General features: G+C 49.1%; 1 protein-coding gene across 4 annotated transcripts in view; it reads left to right on the forward strand.

Moving 5' to 3' along the window:
* The window catches only part of LOC149370262 (uncharacterized), a 58,128-nt gene that overhangs the window by 17,071 nt on the left and 23,558 nt on the right, over positions 1-17,499 (forward strand). For 2 of the 4 annotated variants that reach the window (XM_089560986.1, XM_089560994.1), the window contains exons 9-12: positions 89-332; positions 3,823-3,902; positions 4,739-4,882; positions 8,847-9,163. In XM_089560986.1, the coding sequence (XP_089417112.1) occupies positions 89-332; positions 3,823-3,902; positions 4,739-4,882; positions 8,847-9,019 (641 nt within the window). In that variant the 3' untranslated portion in view covers positions 9,020-9,163. Of the gene's footprint in view, positions 1-88; positions 333-3,822; positions 3,903-4,738; positions 4,883-8,846; positions 9,164-14,635; positions 14,959-16,064; positions 16,967-17,499 lie in introns of those variants that run through there. The other 2 variants (XM_089561003.1, XM_089561013.1) reach the window with 2 other exon arrangements.

Genomic DNA, 17,499 nt, shown 5'->3' on the forward strand with positions numbered 1-17,499 from the left:
TTCCTTCCCATGTGTACGTTTTCTGTCTCTCCCTTGCCCTGCGAATTTCAAGCCGTATGCAGCTGCACGTGTTGCCCTCTTTCTCCAGGAAGCACCACCTCCGCTGCTAAAAAGGCTCCGGCGGAGAACAAGAAGAGTGCGGAGAGCAGTGGCTCAACAGTCAAGGTTGAGACAGCCTCTGCCAAGGAGACCGCCAAGAGGAAGAGCGCTGACAAGAGTCCCGACAAGAGGACGGCCACACCCGAGAAGAAGAGGGTCAAGACAGAGGTGCCCAACTCTCCCGATCTGTCGTCCGCCACGAGGAAGAAGCCATCACGGCGGCACGTCATCAGGCAAGCTGTCTAGCGCTGCATTCTGTTCGTTTTACCTTTGAGAAGGCACCAGTAATGATCGGCTTGTTATTGGTAGATGGGTTAGAAACGTGGAGGCTAATGAAAAGGGTTCAGCTTAAGTTAAGGACAACGCAGCGAGCTATGGAAAGGAAAATGATAGGTGTAACGTTGCGAGATCGGAAGAGGGCGGAGTGGGTGAGGGAACAAACGCGAGTTAATGACATCCTAGTCGAAATCAAGGGGGAGAAGTGGGCTGGAGCAGGGCATGTAATGCGAAGGCAAGATGACCACTGGTCCTCAAGGGTAACGGAGTGGATTCCAAGAGAAGGCAAGCGTAGCAGGGGGCGGCAGAAAGTTAGGTGGGTTGATGAGGTTAAGAAATTTGCGGGGATACAGTGGCCGCAACTGGCAAAAGACAGGGTTAATTGGAGAGACATGGGAGAATCCTTTTTCCTGCAGTGGGTGTAGTCAAGCTGATGATGCTGATGATGACATGACATAAGGAGGTTTGAACACTTTGGGTGAACAAGAAAGGTGTGTGTGGGGGGGGGGCATATGTCCTTGGTGGGCATTGCACCACCGCACCTAGTGTTGCTGGCCCCAGTGGCGCTTCTGGTTGTTTGTTAAGCACTTGGCATTTATTTCAATACAAGGCTCGCTCAGTTCACGGGTACTTCATGGATTCATTCCAGTGGCAACATGTGCACAACATGCTGGCAGTGCGTTCCTCAGATAGCTGCATGCATCATGCCACCTGCTTCATTGCAAAGGGCTTGCAAAACTTCTCATAGTCAAATGGTGTCATAGTCGAACGGATACTGCTATCACATCCAGGTTAGCGGGTGTACCGTAGTGTAGGGAGGACTGGTTGATGAACAGTTTAAATTAAAATGCACAAAAAATTAGCAAGCATAAATTGAGAAATCGGCTTCGAGCAGTGTATACTTACGTAATTGTTGAGAAGCATGCTGCAACAAAAGTTCTTTATGTTCTCTAGGTGCAAAAGATATCCTCCGCGTAAACTAGCACACAGTGAGAAATTTGTGTTTTTAGAAAACATGGAAAAACAAACAGAGATGAGCTCGATTGCGCCTTATGAAGTGGAAATACAGAGGAAATACTGACCCAGGGAATGCATAAATTTGTAGAAATGTAGAAAGTGGGCTGGGGCATGGTTCTTGAGGGTCCGAAAAATGAGAAAAAATCGATTGGATTAAAATGGCATTTTCGAAATCTGCAGTCTATCTTTTGCATATCTACAAATTTATGCATTTCCTGGGTCTGTATTTCCTCTCTTTTCCATCTACCGCCGCGGTGGCTCAGTGGTTATGGTGCTCGGCTGCTGACCCGAAAGATGCGGGTTTGATCCCGGCCGCAGCGGTTGAATTTCTTTGGAGGCGAAATTCTAGAGGCCCGTGTACTGTGCGATGTCAGTGCACGTTAAGGAACCCCAGGTGGTCAAAATTTCCAGAGCCATTCACTATGGCGTGCCTCATAGCCTGAGTCGCTTTGGGACGTTAAACCCCATAAACCAACCAAACCAACCAACCTCTCTTTTCCATCTAGAGCAGATAAGGGAATAATTTTTGTTGCAGCATGCTGCTAAATGATTAAAGTGTAAGTTGTTTGGAGCTGATTTCTTGATTTATGCTTGCTAGTTTTTTGTGCACTCTAACTTAAACTGCTCGTCAACCAGTCCTCCTTACACTGAACTTCAGCAAGTTGTAAAATAACTAATATTGGTGCGTAATCAAAAAAGCACTTCCTACACTGTATTCCTTGTAGTGTGTGCTATCTAGCCACATGTTAGTAATAGTTTCCTGATTAGTGTTTTTTCCTAGTTGTTTTTGCAAACAAAGGAGTGAAAATGTCTAATATCTTGGAACATAAGTGGCATATCAAAAAATTAGTTACTTTTTTGAAATCCGCATAAAAACTGATTAAGACTGTGCATTTTTATTGCATTTAATCTGAAAGTAAAGAAAAAGTTCCGAGACCCCTGTCCCCCCTTAATAAGGTATTACTGCTCATCATGTTATTTTTATTTGCCAGTCATGATGTGTCAGTTCACGGATTTCATTTTGTCACTTAAGCTGCATGACCACATTACAAGTTGCATTCTGTTATGTTGTCTAATCGAACAGCAGGCATTTCATCATCATCATTTATTGACCCTTAAAGATCCCTGGATGGTGGGGCATTACATAAGGGGGGGGGGGGGGGGGGTTACATCACAATAATACACCAGCCAGGTCACAATCAGTGCCATATACATATACTGGCAGGATATAAAGAAAAAATGTGCATGAACCCATCACAGAGAGTGGCCAAACATATATGAAACGGTAGTAAAACACAAAGGGAAGAATAATCAACATCAGGTTTTTAAGTGCGACAGCAGCAATTGGCGGAACTTACATGGATCGCATTCGATGACAATGCATTCGGGTAATTCCATTCTTCTTCGATGGCAACGGGTAGAAAAGACTTGTTAAATGCGTTAGTGGAGCCGTGCACGCGTAAAATGCTCATGGAGTTGAAGAGACGGCGCGAAGTTCTGAGGGGCGGAAGCAAAATGGAGTCGCGAAGTGAAGGGAAACAATGGTATGGTTTGTGGAACAATGACAAACGGGCAATTTTCCGCCTGTGCACCAGAGGCTCTATGTCGAGAGACAATTTTATATTTGTAACGCTAGAGTGGGTGTGATAGTCGGATGAAATAAAGCGGGCTGCACGGTTTCTAATAGCCTCTAGACTGTCAGTTAAGTAAGCTTGGTGTGGGTTCCAAATAGGAGAGGCATATTCTAGTTTAGTGCGGACGAAAGTATTGTAGGCTAGTTTTCGTATAGAAGGTGGGGAAGAACCAAGGTGCCGTCTCATAAACCCGAGTGATTTTGAAGCATCAGCGGCCAGTTTCGTAATGTGCTCGGACCACGTGAGGTTGTTGGTGATATGAATTCGTAGATACCGGTATGAAACGACTTTGGAAAGGGTGGTTGAGTTCAATGAATATGCATAGTTGACATTGGTGCGCTTGCGTGTTACCTGCATGTACTTACACTTGGAAATGTTGAGCTGCATTAGCCATATGGAATACCAATCTTAAATTCTGCTTAAGTCATTTTGGAGGATTAGCTGGTCTTTTTTAGTGGTTATGCGACGGCAGTCCTGTGTGTCTTTCTTTCTTTCTTTTTTTTTTTAGGGCAGTGAGTGAGTCTAGGTAGTTATATTGAATTTCATATCAAAGACCTTTCACGATTTGAGAAAAGATAAGGACGGTTTTTGCCGATTTGTCTCTTTCCGAAAGTCCTGTCCATACTGAAGAGATATTTGATTTGGCATTTGAAGGCATTGTTTTCTTCATATTCAATTCGTGTTTGAAAATTGCAATATTTGCACACTCCCTAGCTTTCACATCCTTTGTTGCACTACTGTAGCGTAACGTAGGGTTCCATCATCCTTTCTTACGTGGCACTCTTTGTGATTGCAGTGATTCTGAAGACGAGGAGGACGATACCCCACAGACCACAGCAACTCCAGCCAGTGCACAGAGCACCGAGAAAACCTGCGGTGGGTGGTTTTTTTATCATTTGAACTTTTGAATAACTTGAACATTTTCAGACTGCTGAAGTTCGAATTGACGACCTTTTGCAGTATTTATTAAATCCATTGGCAGCAAGCAGGGAATGGAACATTGTTTTGCACACTTTTTTTTTTTCTCAGCGCAGTCAAAGTGATTGCTCCCATGTGTATGGTGTTAATGATATAGACAGCCTTTTTTTGCCATCATAACCCATTCAACATTTCCAGACAGCCATCTTTTGGGGGTCATAGTGGAAACTTTGTACTCTCTGTTGGGCGTGGCATGCAGATTGCATTTGGCAAGCACACTTGTTCAAAGATTATGGTAGCCTTAGTGAATGCAGCTCACTCCACAAAATTCATTGCACTGAATGTTCTATCACAAGGAAGGGGCTGATGGTTGCAGCATTCTGTTGCATGATGTTCATGGCAGACAGGAGGTTCTTGCAGAACCCGACTGCTTGTTGATGGGGGGAACTTCTGTCTACAAAGCCGAGCGGAAGAAACATGTCAACAGTGTAGATGACATACGCAGGTATTGGCTTTCCAGCTGGTGTAGGTGGGGCGTATGTCTAGCTGCTTTCACATATGTGCATTGTAGCATGTTTAGAGGAGTGGATGCTTATTGTGAGGTTCAAGAAAATGGTGCAACAGCGTCAGTGCTTGCATAATTTGACATCGTCGATGCGAAATGAAGAAGCCTAAAAAAAAAGCTCCTTTTTTGAACTTTCCGGCACTTCCTCATCCCTGTCATGTTATGCAACTTACTAGTGTACACCACCAGTGAGCAATTAGGGCGTCTGTCTGCTCGTGTGTTGTTGCAGATGAGTCCAGCAGGACGGCCAGTGTTGGGAGCAAGGTTTCGACCAGCACCTCTCCGGACACGGCCACCCAGGGCAGTCAGAAGAAGCGCCGGCGAGTGATGAAGTCGGTGAAGAAGACTTTCAAGGACGAAGAAGGCTTCCTGGGTGAGTGTTTTGTCATAGTCGTGGTATCACTTAGGCTCTGTTCCCTTGACGTCTAACTGACACCGTGCCTCCCTTGCTTGGTGGAGAGACAAGTCGAAACGTCGGCTCCCGGTAAGCGTGGAAAGAAGGTTCTCTTTTATTTGGCTGTGCCAGGGATACATGATACTCAGACAATATAAGACCACGTGACAACTTGCGGCCACCGATTAGGCTTCTGCCTGTCACAGCACTCAGCACGTGTGAACGGGCTCCCTGCACATTTTTGATCAAAGTCGAGAGCAAGTTACACTGAGCATTCTTTGATATAATTGCTACATGATCGATTTTATTCAGTGCAATGCTTAAGCCAGCCTACCTCGAGAGCCGGAATGACAAGAAATGAAGAAGCAGCAAACGTACGAGTATGTCATACTTTATTCAAGTCTCCTGTGAGCTGTACTCAGCTCTGATGTCACAGCCATTGTTTGGGCTGTTGAAAGCGAAACAGCACTAGATCGGAAATTCAGTCGTATAGATTATTTAACGGTCGCACGGTGGTGCCACGTGATGATACGTGTACTGCATACTAATGTCTTACGCATCATTGCAAAGAAGAAAACGTGCAACCAAATTTTGGTCTTTGTTCCTTAAAGGCCTTCAGGACCATTGAAACTTCCTTCAGATGGAGCGACTGCTTGAACTGTGAAGGGAAGCAACAGTGATTGATGGGCAGAGAGGGATGTATTCAGTGCTCACAGATCGGTGCACGGGACACATGTAATCATGTGCTAGCATTGGTAGCATTGCCTGATTTTCATAGCTGTGCAGTCTTGGTAAGTGCATTTTGGGTCATTAATTGCCCATACAACAGGCAGCTTTGCCCTAGACCCCAGAAGAGGATGCACAGAAACGTGTGGGCACGTAGATTGCCCAGCTGCAAGGAGTCCAGAGGTGTGGCAATGCTCTTCAGAGTAAAAGTAGTGCACTGCTTAGGAAATCTTTTTATCCGCAGTGAGGCTTCAAAAACACAAAGCAGTGGGTATTTTTCGTTTGCTCCGTTTTACGGAAGCAAAAGCATTTGACAGGTGGTGTGAGGTTAACAGCTTGCATGATTTTCAGCAGAAGATGCACGTCAGCTGCTGTGTTAAATAAGAGGTAACAGGTGGATTGAAGGTTTCATATAAATTGACTTTGTCAACCAGGGGAACAAGCAGGCTTTCATAGGGTACTTGATAATAGACCGTATTCGTACTATCAATCAGGGGATTAAGGAATGCACAGAATATAACCAATCCCTATATATAGTCTTCGTACATTACAAGAAAGCATTTGGCTCGGTCGAAACCTTTGCAGTCATGCAGCCATTGCGGAAGCAGGGTGTAGGTATCCTGATAAATATGGTGCAAGAAAGGTATCTGTAGCGGTTATACAACCACCATAGTCCTCCATGAAGACAGCAATAAAATTTCAACAAGGAAGGATGTCAGGCAGGGAGACATAATTTCTCTAGTGCTATTCACTGCTTGTTTACAGGAGGTTTTCAGAGACGTGGATTAGTAAAAGCTCGGGATTAAAGTTAATGCTATATATCTTAGTAATCTGCACTTCGCTGATGACATTGTCCTGCTGTGTCATTCAGGCGGTGAGCTGCAAAGCGTGGTCAATGAGTTAGGCAGAACAGAACGGTGGGTCCAGAAGTTAACGTGCAGAAAACTGAAGTGATGTTCAGCAGTCTGGGAAGGAAACATCAGTTTATGATTGGTAGCGAGGCACTGGAAGTAGAAAGGAACTGCTGTTACCAAAGGCAGGTAGTGACTGTAGATCCGGCTTACAAAGTGGTATAACTATAAGAACAAGATTGGCGTGGAGTGTATCTGGCAGATACTCTCATATCATGAATGGCAGCTTGCCACTATCCTTCAAGAAAAATGGCATAGAACAGCTCTATCTTACCCGTACTCACCTACGGGGCAGAAATGTGGAGGCTAACAAAGAGGGTTCATCTTAAATTGAGGACAATGCAGCGAGCTATGGAAAGAAAAATGGTAGGTGTAACGTGAAGAGATCGGGAGCGGGCGAAGTGGGTCAGGGAACGAATGAGAGTTAATGACATCCTAGTTGAAATGGAGAAGAAATGCTCTTGGGCAGGGCATGAAAATGAGAAGGGAAGATAGCCGCTGGTCCTTAGGGTTAACGGAGTGGATTCCAAGAGAAGGCAAGCGTAGCAGGGGGCGGCAGAAAGTTACCTAGGTGGGCGCATGAGATTAGAAAGTTTGTGGGGATTAGGTGGCTCCAGCTGGCACAGCACCGGGTTAATTGAATGGATATGGGAGGTGCCTTTGTCCTGCAGCGGGCGTAGTCAAGCTGATGATGCTGATTGGTGCCGAGGGAATGCGGTGGCATTTTTCTTTCATTCTTTTTTGAAGGTCATGTTGGTATGTGGCATGACCTTGGGAAGCAGAGGTGCACAAAATAAAAATGATTAGATAAGAAAACAACAATAAAGTGAAGTAACATGAAAAGAAAAATGAACAAAAATAGAAAGCAGGAACAAAAACGAAACATAAAAATAAAAGGACCTTTCACACAGCATTAAGGTTCGGCAGAATTGCTACGAACCTGCGTCAATTCTTCTTTCAGAAGGCTTATTGCAATTCAGGTGAATTTCAGGTGCCGACTCCGTTTCCATCGCTTCCGTGCGTGTGGTCCTTCATTCTTTTGGCACGCCGAAACTGCGCGCTGGTCACGTGCCGTTCACGGTTGTTGCATGTGAGACACCTCGCATGTCACGACGCCGTTTGTGAAGAGGCTCCGCTTCTACCGCGTTGCACCGTGAAGGTGGTCGCGGGGGCCTTTATCTAATATTTTAGAGCAGTTCTGCTTCGACACTCCCTGCAGTGTGCACGCAGTCAGGTGTTTGACGGCACCGAGGAAGATCGTCGTTCCCACTTAGTTTTAACCGCAAAAGTAGACGACCATCACTCAGGTTTTCTCTAAGCCAAATTACTGTGATGCTAACAGTTTTATTGGTTTCCTTTTTTTTGGGGAGTGGGGGGGGGGGGTGAAAATGGAGAGGGGCATTTGATAGTGCAAACTTTCGGATAATTTGAATATTAAGCATGAAATGCTTTTAGCCCCCGTTGTCGGCAGTGTGGTGACGTCACGCCGAGACCGAGAGCCATCATCCGGGCACTGAAATCCACTCATCCGGGCACTGAAATCCACTCATCCGGGCACTGAAATCGAGTCATCCGGGCACTGAAATCGAGTCATCCGGGCACTGAAATCGAGTCATCCGGGCACTGAAATCGAGTCATCCGGGCACTGAATTCCAGTCATCCGGGCTCTGAAACGAGAACATCCGGGCACCGTACGAGACTTAACGAGATTTAACGAGACTCTCTAAGCCCTCCTACGCGACCGGCATGCAAGCAACGGTTGGTCTCCAAACGAGTCACAAAAAATAACTGCTGCCAGTGCCTTCTCAATGTTTATCAAGATATCAGTCGCGCTGTGCGTTTGATAATGCACGGAATTATAATTTCCGATTTCTAATAACGCCTGCAAAAAGCACATAAATGCCACGTACACTTCGTTGTCGTACGTGATCTCTGGCGCTGAACGGGTGGTGGCCTCCCTTGCTTTACGGTGCGGTTCGGGTGTCCACCGAGATGGCAGAGAATTACTGCGCCATTTCCTTTCCTCAAAAAACCTTGCGTTCAAATGGCAAGGCATTGCGCTGAACGGGTGGTGGGGTTCCTCCCTTCCTGTAGGGTGCGGTTCGGGTGTCCACCGAGATGACATTAGGCCCGTAAACATTTCATGCTTACTCTACTCTCGTTTATGGGAGAGGCAGAGATTTTTTTTTTCCTGTTTTTCGAAGTCCGAATTAATGAGCTTCTCTCTGTGTTGTGTAATCTCGTGTAAGTCAAAAGCCACGCTTCTTGTGCTCGGTGTGACATGGCGGCGCTTTCTCTCTCTGCAGTGACCAAACTGGTGAAGGAGCTGGTGAGTGAGTCTGATGACGATGAAGAAGAGCCGCTTCCCAAGGCCCTGAGGGAGAAGGCCGTACCGGAGAAACCGGCCGGAAAAAAGAAGGCCGCAGCAGCCGGAGACAAGAAACAACAGTCACTCCTATCGTTTTTCGGAAAGAAATAGGGGACGAGCTTGAGAAGTGGACTGGCATCCTTTGCAGTGCGGCATTTAGCTACGCGTTTTCACAACTGAGCAACAAATAAACGAGACTCCGTTATCCCTTTTTTCAGCAGGGATGTAACGTTCAAGCTCGCTTGCAGACCTTAATACGAATAGTTGTGTACAGTATGTCATACAACTTCAGAAAACAGCAGCTGGGAACACTGGGGCCACGATCCACCACGTCCTGTATTGCTATGCTGGCCAATCAGAACAATAAACGAAATGAGCTTTTTAAAGTTTAACTATATTAGGCAAGCCAGGCATCAAAATTCTAGTGCTTATAATTTTTGTTTCTGTGAATAGGTTCTTGTTTAGATATCAAAAGCTTTTTAACGGGGAGGAATTCTGTGGTTTGGTGCTGAATGTGGGCGGAGCTTCATGGCATAGAAATACTTATTGAGTTCAGATCAAGTGTCAGGAGAGAGGACTTTTCATTCCCGTCCTTGTCAGACCGCCGAGATCCCTTCGTACCTGGCAGCTTTGAAGGCTCGTTTGATGATGGTCTTCTTCTCTAACAGGTCCTGGCTCCGCGAAAAAGCCTCCCATGACCCCTTACTGTCCACTAAAGTGGTGGATGGGGCACATGCCCACATCATCATGCCTAGGGTCGCCCGTTCTCCTCAGGCCGTTCATTTGCCATCGTTTAAGCGCGGCTGGAATCTGCTCAGTGAGGCTAGGTTCGGAAGGGTGCCCACCTGCAACTGCCTCCATGCTGCTTCCTCCTCCTTGCTGAGTTTCCCGCTGTGGTTCTGGATATTCACATCTGCTAAGTCTGTAGAGCTGTGTCATATCTCGAAAAGAGTGTATGGATAAATTTCAGAAAACGGACGCAGCTTCACTGCTGACTTGTATCCGACTGCAGTGGCGTTTGAGTTTATTGAAGTATTGTCACGTAGCAGTGAAAGTCGCACAATCAGTGACGTACCTAAATCTGGGCCCACGAAACAGCAGCTCACAAGTGCCTCTCACTCTCTTTAGTCGCTGGAATGACTGCGCTTCTGTTTCGCGTAGACGTGACTCAGAAGTCCTTGGCTAAGAATCGTACTTCGTCAAGAGCAAACTAAATAACACCTGCGAAGGCGTCGATAGTGCTTGCGGCTGATAGCGTACCCTGCGAAGCAAAAAAAAAATTTTACGATTATGCTTTCTCCTTATGTGATCTCTTCTTATTTGTTTTCACTTCCTTCCATTGGCTTATCCAGTGGAAGTGGGTCCTCCACCCCCCCCCCCCCCCCCCCCATAAAAAAAATGAAAAGTGGAGAATACGACAAGCGACAAGGTTCCAACTAGTTGGAAATTTTTCGCCGTGTCGCACAGCTCAGTCGCTCCACAAGCACGGTGGAAGAACTAGATTCTTCCACCGTGTTCACATCCAAGGTACTGAGCGAAATAAGCTGCTCGTCGCAGCGAAAATTTCCAATATGGTCGTCGCTCTGGCCCGCATGAGGCGCTTCAACGATAAAAACAGGTTTTTGCGCCACGGCGGCAGATTTTGCAGTGTTTTCGTTTGCATGTGAAGCAAGCTCGAGGGGCGGCACACGGGGTCGGTCTCTCGTGGAGCGCGAAATGAGGGATAGAATATTTGGTGTAGACATGTTGTCCTCGTCAACGTCACTCACGCTCCTGTCCTCTAGCCTTGACAGCAGAGCCACAGAAAGTTGGATCTAAAAATATAAGCAGCAGCCATATACAGGGTGTTTCACCTAAGACTTTCTGCAATTTTTAAAAATAAGCTATTTGAATTAGATGTGCTGTAGTAAATTACAATTAACGCGCCTGAACTATTATGAATGCGCCTCAGGTTGCCTCGATGGCAGACGAAGAAGTTGACGACGAAGTGTGCCGGCGCGCGCGGCTCCAGCTCTCTGGCTGTGTAGACTGACTGTGATTTTCTCATTTTGTCTATTGTATCCCACTCCCCTCTGTAATGACCTCGGGCCCTGAGGGTACTGAAATAAATAAATAAATATAGACTGAAAACATCTGGGATGGATGCACAGGGGTTGAGATGGTTGGCGATGCCACCATGCGACGGCGACAGTGGCGGGCGACATGTCCCGCGTACCCACAGGAGTAACAGATGGGTCGGTTATCCGATGTGCGCCAAGGGTTGTAAAGCCGCTGCGGAGACGGCGAAGAAACCGGGGCTGGTCGTAGAGACGGGGCGGGGCGCAGGACGGGCTGACGAGGTGGAACAGTCAGGGGCACGGAGCGCGCCGCTGCTTCTGCGTAGGTCATCCGGGCGGGTATAGGAGATGGTTGGGGATACTGAGCCTCGGCGTAGGTTAAGGGAGCAACCGAAGGGACTGGATGTGCAGTAGGAATAGCCTCGGCAACTTCATGGCGGATGACCTCCTGCAATGGCGCCACCAGAGGAGTCGCAGCGTCGTGACTGGAGGGCATCAACGAGAGCTGACGCGCGACTTCCTCCCGAACAAACTGCTTTATCAGCGGTGACAGTTGCGCCGGGTCGGTGTCAGATGTGAGGGAAGCAAGCGATTCCTGCTGTGAGAGCGGAGAACGGGTGATGATGCGTCGCTTCCGAAGTTCGTCAAAGTTCTGGCAATGAGTAATGACGTCGGCGACTGTGGTGGGATTGCGTGCCAGAAGCATCTGGAACGCATCGTCGTCGATTCCTTTCAAAATGTTCTCAATCTTGGCGCGCTCAGACATAGAGGCATCAACTCGTGTGCACAGGTTCACAACGTCCTCTATGTAGCTGGTGAAATTTTCACCAGGCAGCTGCGCCCGACTTCGCAGGCGTTGTTCCGCGCGCAGCTTGCGCACCGCAGGCCTGCCAAATACATCAGAAAAATTGGACTTGAAAGCTGACCACGTGGGGATGTCGGATTCGTGGTTTCTGAACCATAGGTTCGCAACGTCCGAAAGGTAGAAGATGACGTTGTTGAGTTTCAGTGCATCGTCCCACTTGTTATGGGTGCTCACCCGTTCGTACGATGCCAGCCAATCCTCGACGTCATCGTCGCCGGTGCCACTGAAGAAAGCGGGACCACGCTGCCGCAGCGCTCCAGCGCACAGAACGGTCGGGGTGGGTGGTGCAGGACTGGGCACGGAGTCCTTAGGCATTGTGAGCGGCGGGAGAAGACGGCTGCGAAGGTCCAGGGCGTCAGATGACCGCAACCTCCACCAAATGAAAGGGGGTTCGCGTACTAGTGACCTCAGCTATACAGTTCACCAAACAGCTGAGCGGACGGCAGCAAAATCACAGTCAGTCTACACAGCCAGAGAGCTGGAGCCGCGCGCGCCGGCACACTTCGTCGTCAACTTCTTCGTCTGCCATCGAGGCAACCTGAGGCGCATTCATAATAGTTCAGGCGCGTTAATTGTAATTCACTACAGTGCGCTTATTCTGGCATAGCATTTTCAGTGGTGCAGTACACCATAATTCAACTAAGACGTGCTAACTAGCAGGCTGGTTAACCAATATTTAATAGTTAACTTTTAAACTATTACCGTTGGGCTACTTAATTATTGAGAGGCATGTAGCCCACCGTAAGTAATATCCATATCCGTTTTTAGAATTTCGAGAACGCGATTATCCTCGGCGCTGTGGCCCAACAAATTTTGGCTATTTCGACGAGTTAGGTTCACTGGAGAGGTTGCTTTGCCTGCAAGCTTCTCAAACCGCATGTATTTTGGCGCGATGTAGGCGAAATTTGTTGGGCCACAGCGCCGAGGATAACGCACCCCATCACTCCTCGCGCACATTTATCCAGATCTTTACAGCCAAAACTGCAAACACTGTGGCCAACGTGCTACCTACGATCACATCCTGTGGGACTGCAAAATAGAGCCACCTCCGGGTGATCTAGTTACAGCTCCTTCTCTCGAGCGGTGGGAGACCGTGCTGGCTAGCTCTGACCCCAGAACGCAAGTTTTGGCGGTGGAGTGGGCTGACAAAGTCGTCGAGGGCTATGTACTCTCGACCACTTAACGCGACCTCTTGCCAAGCTCTTCCCGGCGAATAAAATGTTTTACAATCAATCAATCGCGTTCTCGAAATTCTAAAAACGGATATGGACATTACTTTCGATGGGCGGCATGCCTCTCAATAATTAAGGAGCCCAACGGTAATAGTTTAAAAATTAACTTTTAAATATTGGTTAACAAGCCTGCTAGTTAGCACGTCTTAGCTACATTATGATGTACTAGACCACTGACAATGCTATGCCAGAAAAAGCGCGCATCTAATTCAAATAGCTTATTTTTAAAAATTGCAGAAAGTCTTAGGTGAAACACCCAGTATACTCCCGATCTCAAGTGGAATGGCTAAACAACCAGCTTTACTTAGGGCCTAGTGCTCCCTGCAGGATTGCTCTCGTTCGCTGTGATCTTGAGTCACACTAGAGTCGAGTTGCTCCTTCTGCCCGCCTTCTCTTGCGTTGTTCTCAACAGACATCGAACTCTACCCTCGCGTGCCTATTCATTGCATGTGTGGAAGGAATTAGCTAGCAGCTCTTCAGTGTAGTTGGGAATCAGGGTATTTAACTAACCCACAAGTCATTTTCAGCTTTGAGAATCCCCCCCCCCCCCCCCCCTTCTGAAGCAAAGGCGAAGGAATGGCTTATCAAGAGGTGCATGCACTGAATCGGCTCAGACGAAGGGTATAAACACTTTGAAAACACAAAAATGGTGTGCGAAAATGCGGAGCTGAATGCAGCGCCGTCGGAGGGGTGAGAAGCAGTTCTTTTTGAGTTCGTTTTTAGAATAGGGGCACATCCAACTACACGTGAGACAATCAAGATATCGACGGGGCTCTGTTAAACGCGTACGCTGCGGAAGACACCAAACATTTCGTCAAACCTCGATGACCTCTCCTGGCAGAGGTGATGGATTATGCATTGGCGCACTTGCAACTTGCAAAAAATTCGGCTGCTTGCTGCGTGGTGCTTTGGGTTTGTTCCCGAGAGCGAAAGTTATAACTGTAGTTTTCTCAGTGCTGTTTACTTGAGACGCAGTGGAACGCGCTGTTCATGAGCATAAAAGCAGCGACCTGCAGTTTCTTCAGCTTTTTGAACTAGGGGAACGTGCAAAAAATGTGTTTGCAAGCAATGCAGAGAGCAAAAAGGCAGCCAGGATAGGCTGAAGGGCGGAGTGCGTGTCGCCTGACTCGATGAATACAAGCTGTCCCCTGACTTAGTAACTGGCTCCTCTGGGGTGAGATGCTTAAAGAAATGTGTCTTTCGTGACTCATTTACCAAGTATCGTGACTCAAATCCGAACAAAGTACGGCTGAGAACATTGTCAAAATGTCCGGCATAAACGACCTAGGTACGTCCGCAGGACAAAAATAGAATTTTATAACTGGTTCAATATGTGACATCCGGTGGATGTCCACAGCATGCCCGATCTGGATCTGGACGTACAAATCTTATTCAGACGTCCGAGGGAGTTTCAATGCCCATTGGTCCACAAGCTAGGTCGAGTAGAGCGAGATACTATTTGCCGTGGCTCTCTTTGGCCAAACCTGGCCCTTACAACGTTAAAAAAAATCGCCAGGGGGAAAAAAACGTGGCTACTAAAGGCTTTGCGGTGGCATTGCGTATTTTAGCCTCCTGCAAAACTTGTCTGTTCTTCCTGATCAACTTCAGCGCCACGGCCTTGCTTGTACCGAAAACATTGGTTTCCATGCGTGTGCACGCGTGCTTCGTGGCTCGTGACCAAGCAGAAGAAGAAGCGGACGCGCGCGGTAGTGCTGTCGGGCCGCGTTCGCTCTGAATCCACGGAACAGTCCTCGGAATATCCACCGCAAAGGCCCAGCTTCAGCGCTGCTACTGAGGGAGGCATGGAGGACACCCCGAAGCAGAGCAGCCTGGAGACCTCCACGGAAAAGTCCCGCCGCAGGAGGAAAAGGCACAGGCGTGCACCCGACAGTCCCGGTAAGCCTACCCGCACAGCGACGGCTGCTCTGCGGCCGCTGTGGAGGTTCACCGTCTGCAAACTTGGCTTCACATTCGTAAGCGTAGAGGCTGCACTGCAGCAACCTTTAAGCTTGTTTTCTTTTTTCTTATTGCGAAAGCAATACTACGCTCATGAACGGCCTTTCGCGTAGCGGCGGCCGATAGCCACGTATGACCTTTAGAATGACCTCTGACGTTATACCAGGGTGAGAGATGGGCTACCAAGTCGAGTCGTCGCGCAGCGGCGGCCGGTAGCCACGCGTGATCTGTAGACGCGGCGCACTGCGTTCCTTCGGTTAGAGGCGCTGCGCTTTTGCTTTCGCAACCTACCAGGCTTAACCAAAGCTAAGCCCCCGCCATTTTTTTTAGGGGGGCAGAGGGGGGGACGTGGTCCGCGGTACACGGCGTAGTGTATCATGTCCTCGGCGCCCTGTAGTGAATTTTTTGTGGCCACGTCATACAGGAGGAGCGGGTTTACTTATGGCGCGCGCTACAGCAATGGCGCTATCAACCTATCAGCTATCTCCATATGGGAGGCCAGAAAGTAACGTTTTTTTGCTCTGTTCACAGCAATGAACTCCCTCTGTTCGTTTTCCTCAGTTTTCCTTAACGCTTCTACGCCCTTTCCGCTGGTACTTTTTTGCGTGCAGCATAACACCATTTAACATGCATGAGGCATATGTGTACCCCAACCGTATCAAGGGTATAAAGCCAAAAAGGCCAGCTTGAACAGCAACTGTTGAAATGCGGCCGCACGCAGCACTTACGGTGCCAGCGTCAGCACAACGGTATTTGGCGGGCTGAAATCCTAACGTAAGACGAGGACTCTGATGGGACTTGGGTCTGCACAAGGTCATTGTCGGTCAGTGTAAATCAAGATACAGAGGCATCGAGGCAACTGGGAGCTTTTTTAAAACAAATATCACAGCGCAGCAAAAATGCAGCGACAGAAAGAGTTCATAAACTGCGCTTGTGAAGACAGACCGCGCATATCATTCAGCCGTTGTTTAAAGGAGGCCGTGGCCGCTCTCACTAAAGAGTTTCGACCTACATGAAGGCCCGAAAGCGTAACCGTCTCTTTGCAGGGCGCATGTCGGCGCGTAGCTCCTCCGTTCCCGAGAGCGAAGCCATAACCCCGGTCCCGCGGACAAGCGGCGAGGAACCCCGCGGCGCCTCGCCCGTGCCCCCCAAACGCATCAGCCCGCAAGACAGCTTCCCGTCTTCGCTGGGGCAGTCGTCGCGCAGCGACTCAAAGCGAGCCTTTCCGTCGCACTCGCATGGCAGTCCTCGCACCTACAGGAGGTCACCCTCGGGTCATGATCCACCGCCCGCAGCAACGGAGCACAGGTACGGCGACCCCGCAGACCTCCAGCAGCCGTACCCATCGGCCGGGGGAAGCTCCGATGGCGCCCTTCGAGCATACCTGCAACCGCCGGAGTACGGGGCCGCTGCAGGCGGTGGTGGCGCTGATGTCGCCTCTGGGAGACCCGAGCTGCCACACGCGGAACTACCGGAGTCACAAGCCGTGCCCCGTAGTGTCCTAGGGCGCTCCTCGTTCAAGCGTTCGATGTCGCCTGTGGGTTCCATCGACCGTCGAGTGACCATAAACCCGGCCGCCAAGAGAGAATCCCAAGACGCCAAAACAACGGTGTTCGTGTCCCCGCCACCGGGCATCGCTGCGGGCCCCGGCTTGCCGCCGGCCGACCCGTCTCTACCGGCTCACGCTGGCCGCGGCCAGTCCGCGAGGGGCGAGCTGGTGTTTCAGGAGCCGCCGCCGCCGGTGTGGCCCGCAAGGAGCATGAGGTTCGACGCCATGGACGCCCACCGGCGGAAGTCGCTGCTCGTGCAGGAAGCCATTTCCCACCTGCCCGTCCCGTCGGACACCGTGCAAAAGAAGCCGTCGCTGTCGCCCCTCGCATCACGTCGGTCCAGGCGGCCGGTCGACCACAGCTACGGGACACGCGGCGTGTCCTGCAGCCCGCGGCACGTAAGCGAGCTGGCCTGAATGCAAACGGCATTTAGAGCTGCGATAGGAGATGCACGCTCATGCAAAATGACGGTTACAGGGGGCAATCGCTGGTACCCCTTCGCTTCTTCAGCATTGTTTCGTTGCGTCGAAGGAAAGAACAGTGACCCCCACTTGACGAACGGAATACATCGAAACTGCATCATGTAGACTAACTGCGTCCTCTATGCTCGGGTTTGTGCCTGTTGCGTGGACTATATTCGTTTGCGAAAAACAGTTGTCATATTTAGTCTCGTTTAGTATGCCACATTACAGTGCCAACCACGGCCCGAGATTCCTTGCCCGCCTTCATCGCTGTCACACACAATTAACACCTTTTGGACGAAGGCGTGCATTGAAATGTTGAGTAAAGCAGTGCACTCAGACGTAGCTGTGCGATCCGGACTAATACGTATAGCAGGTCGCCGCGCAGATCGCCCAAGGGCGCAACCTTTGACTCTGCCATGACACGCAGTCGGAATTTTCGACCGTGCATCAGCTGAATATGCTTAACA

The sequence above is a fragment of the Amblyomma mixtum genome, chromosome 1, assembly GCF_055824585.1.
Source record: "Amblyomma mixtum isolate Tamu chromosome 1, ASM5582458v1, whole genome shotgun sequence".
NCBI lineage: Eukaryota > Metazoa > Arthropoda > Arachnida > Ixodida > Ixodidae > Amblyomma > Amblyomma mixtum.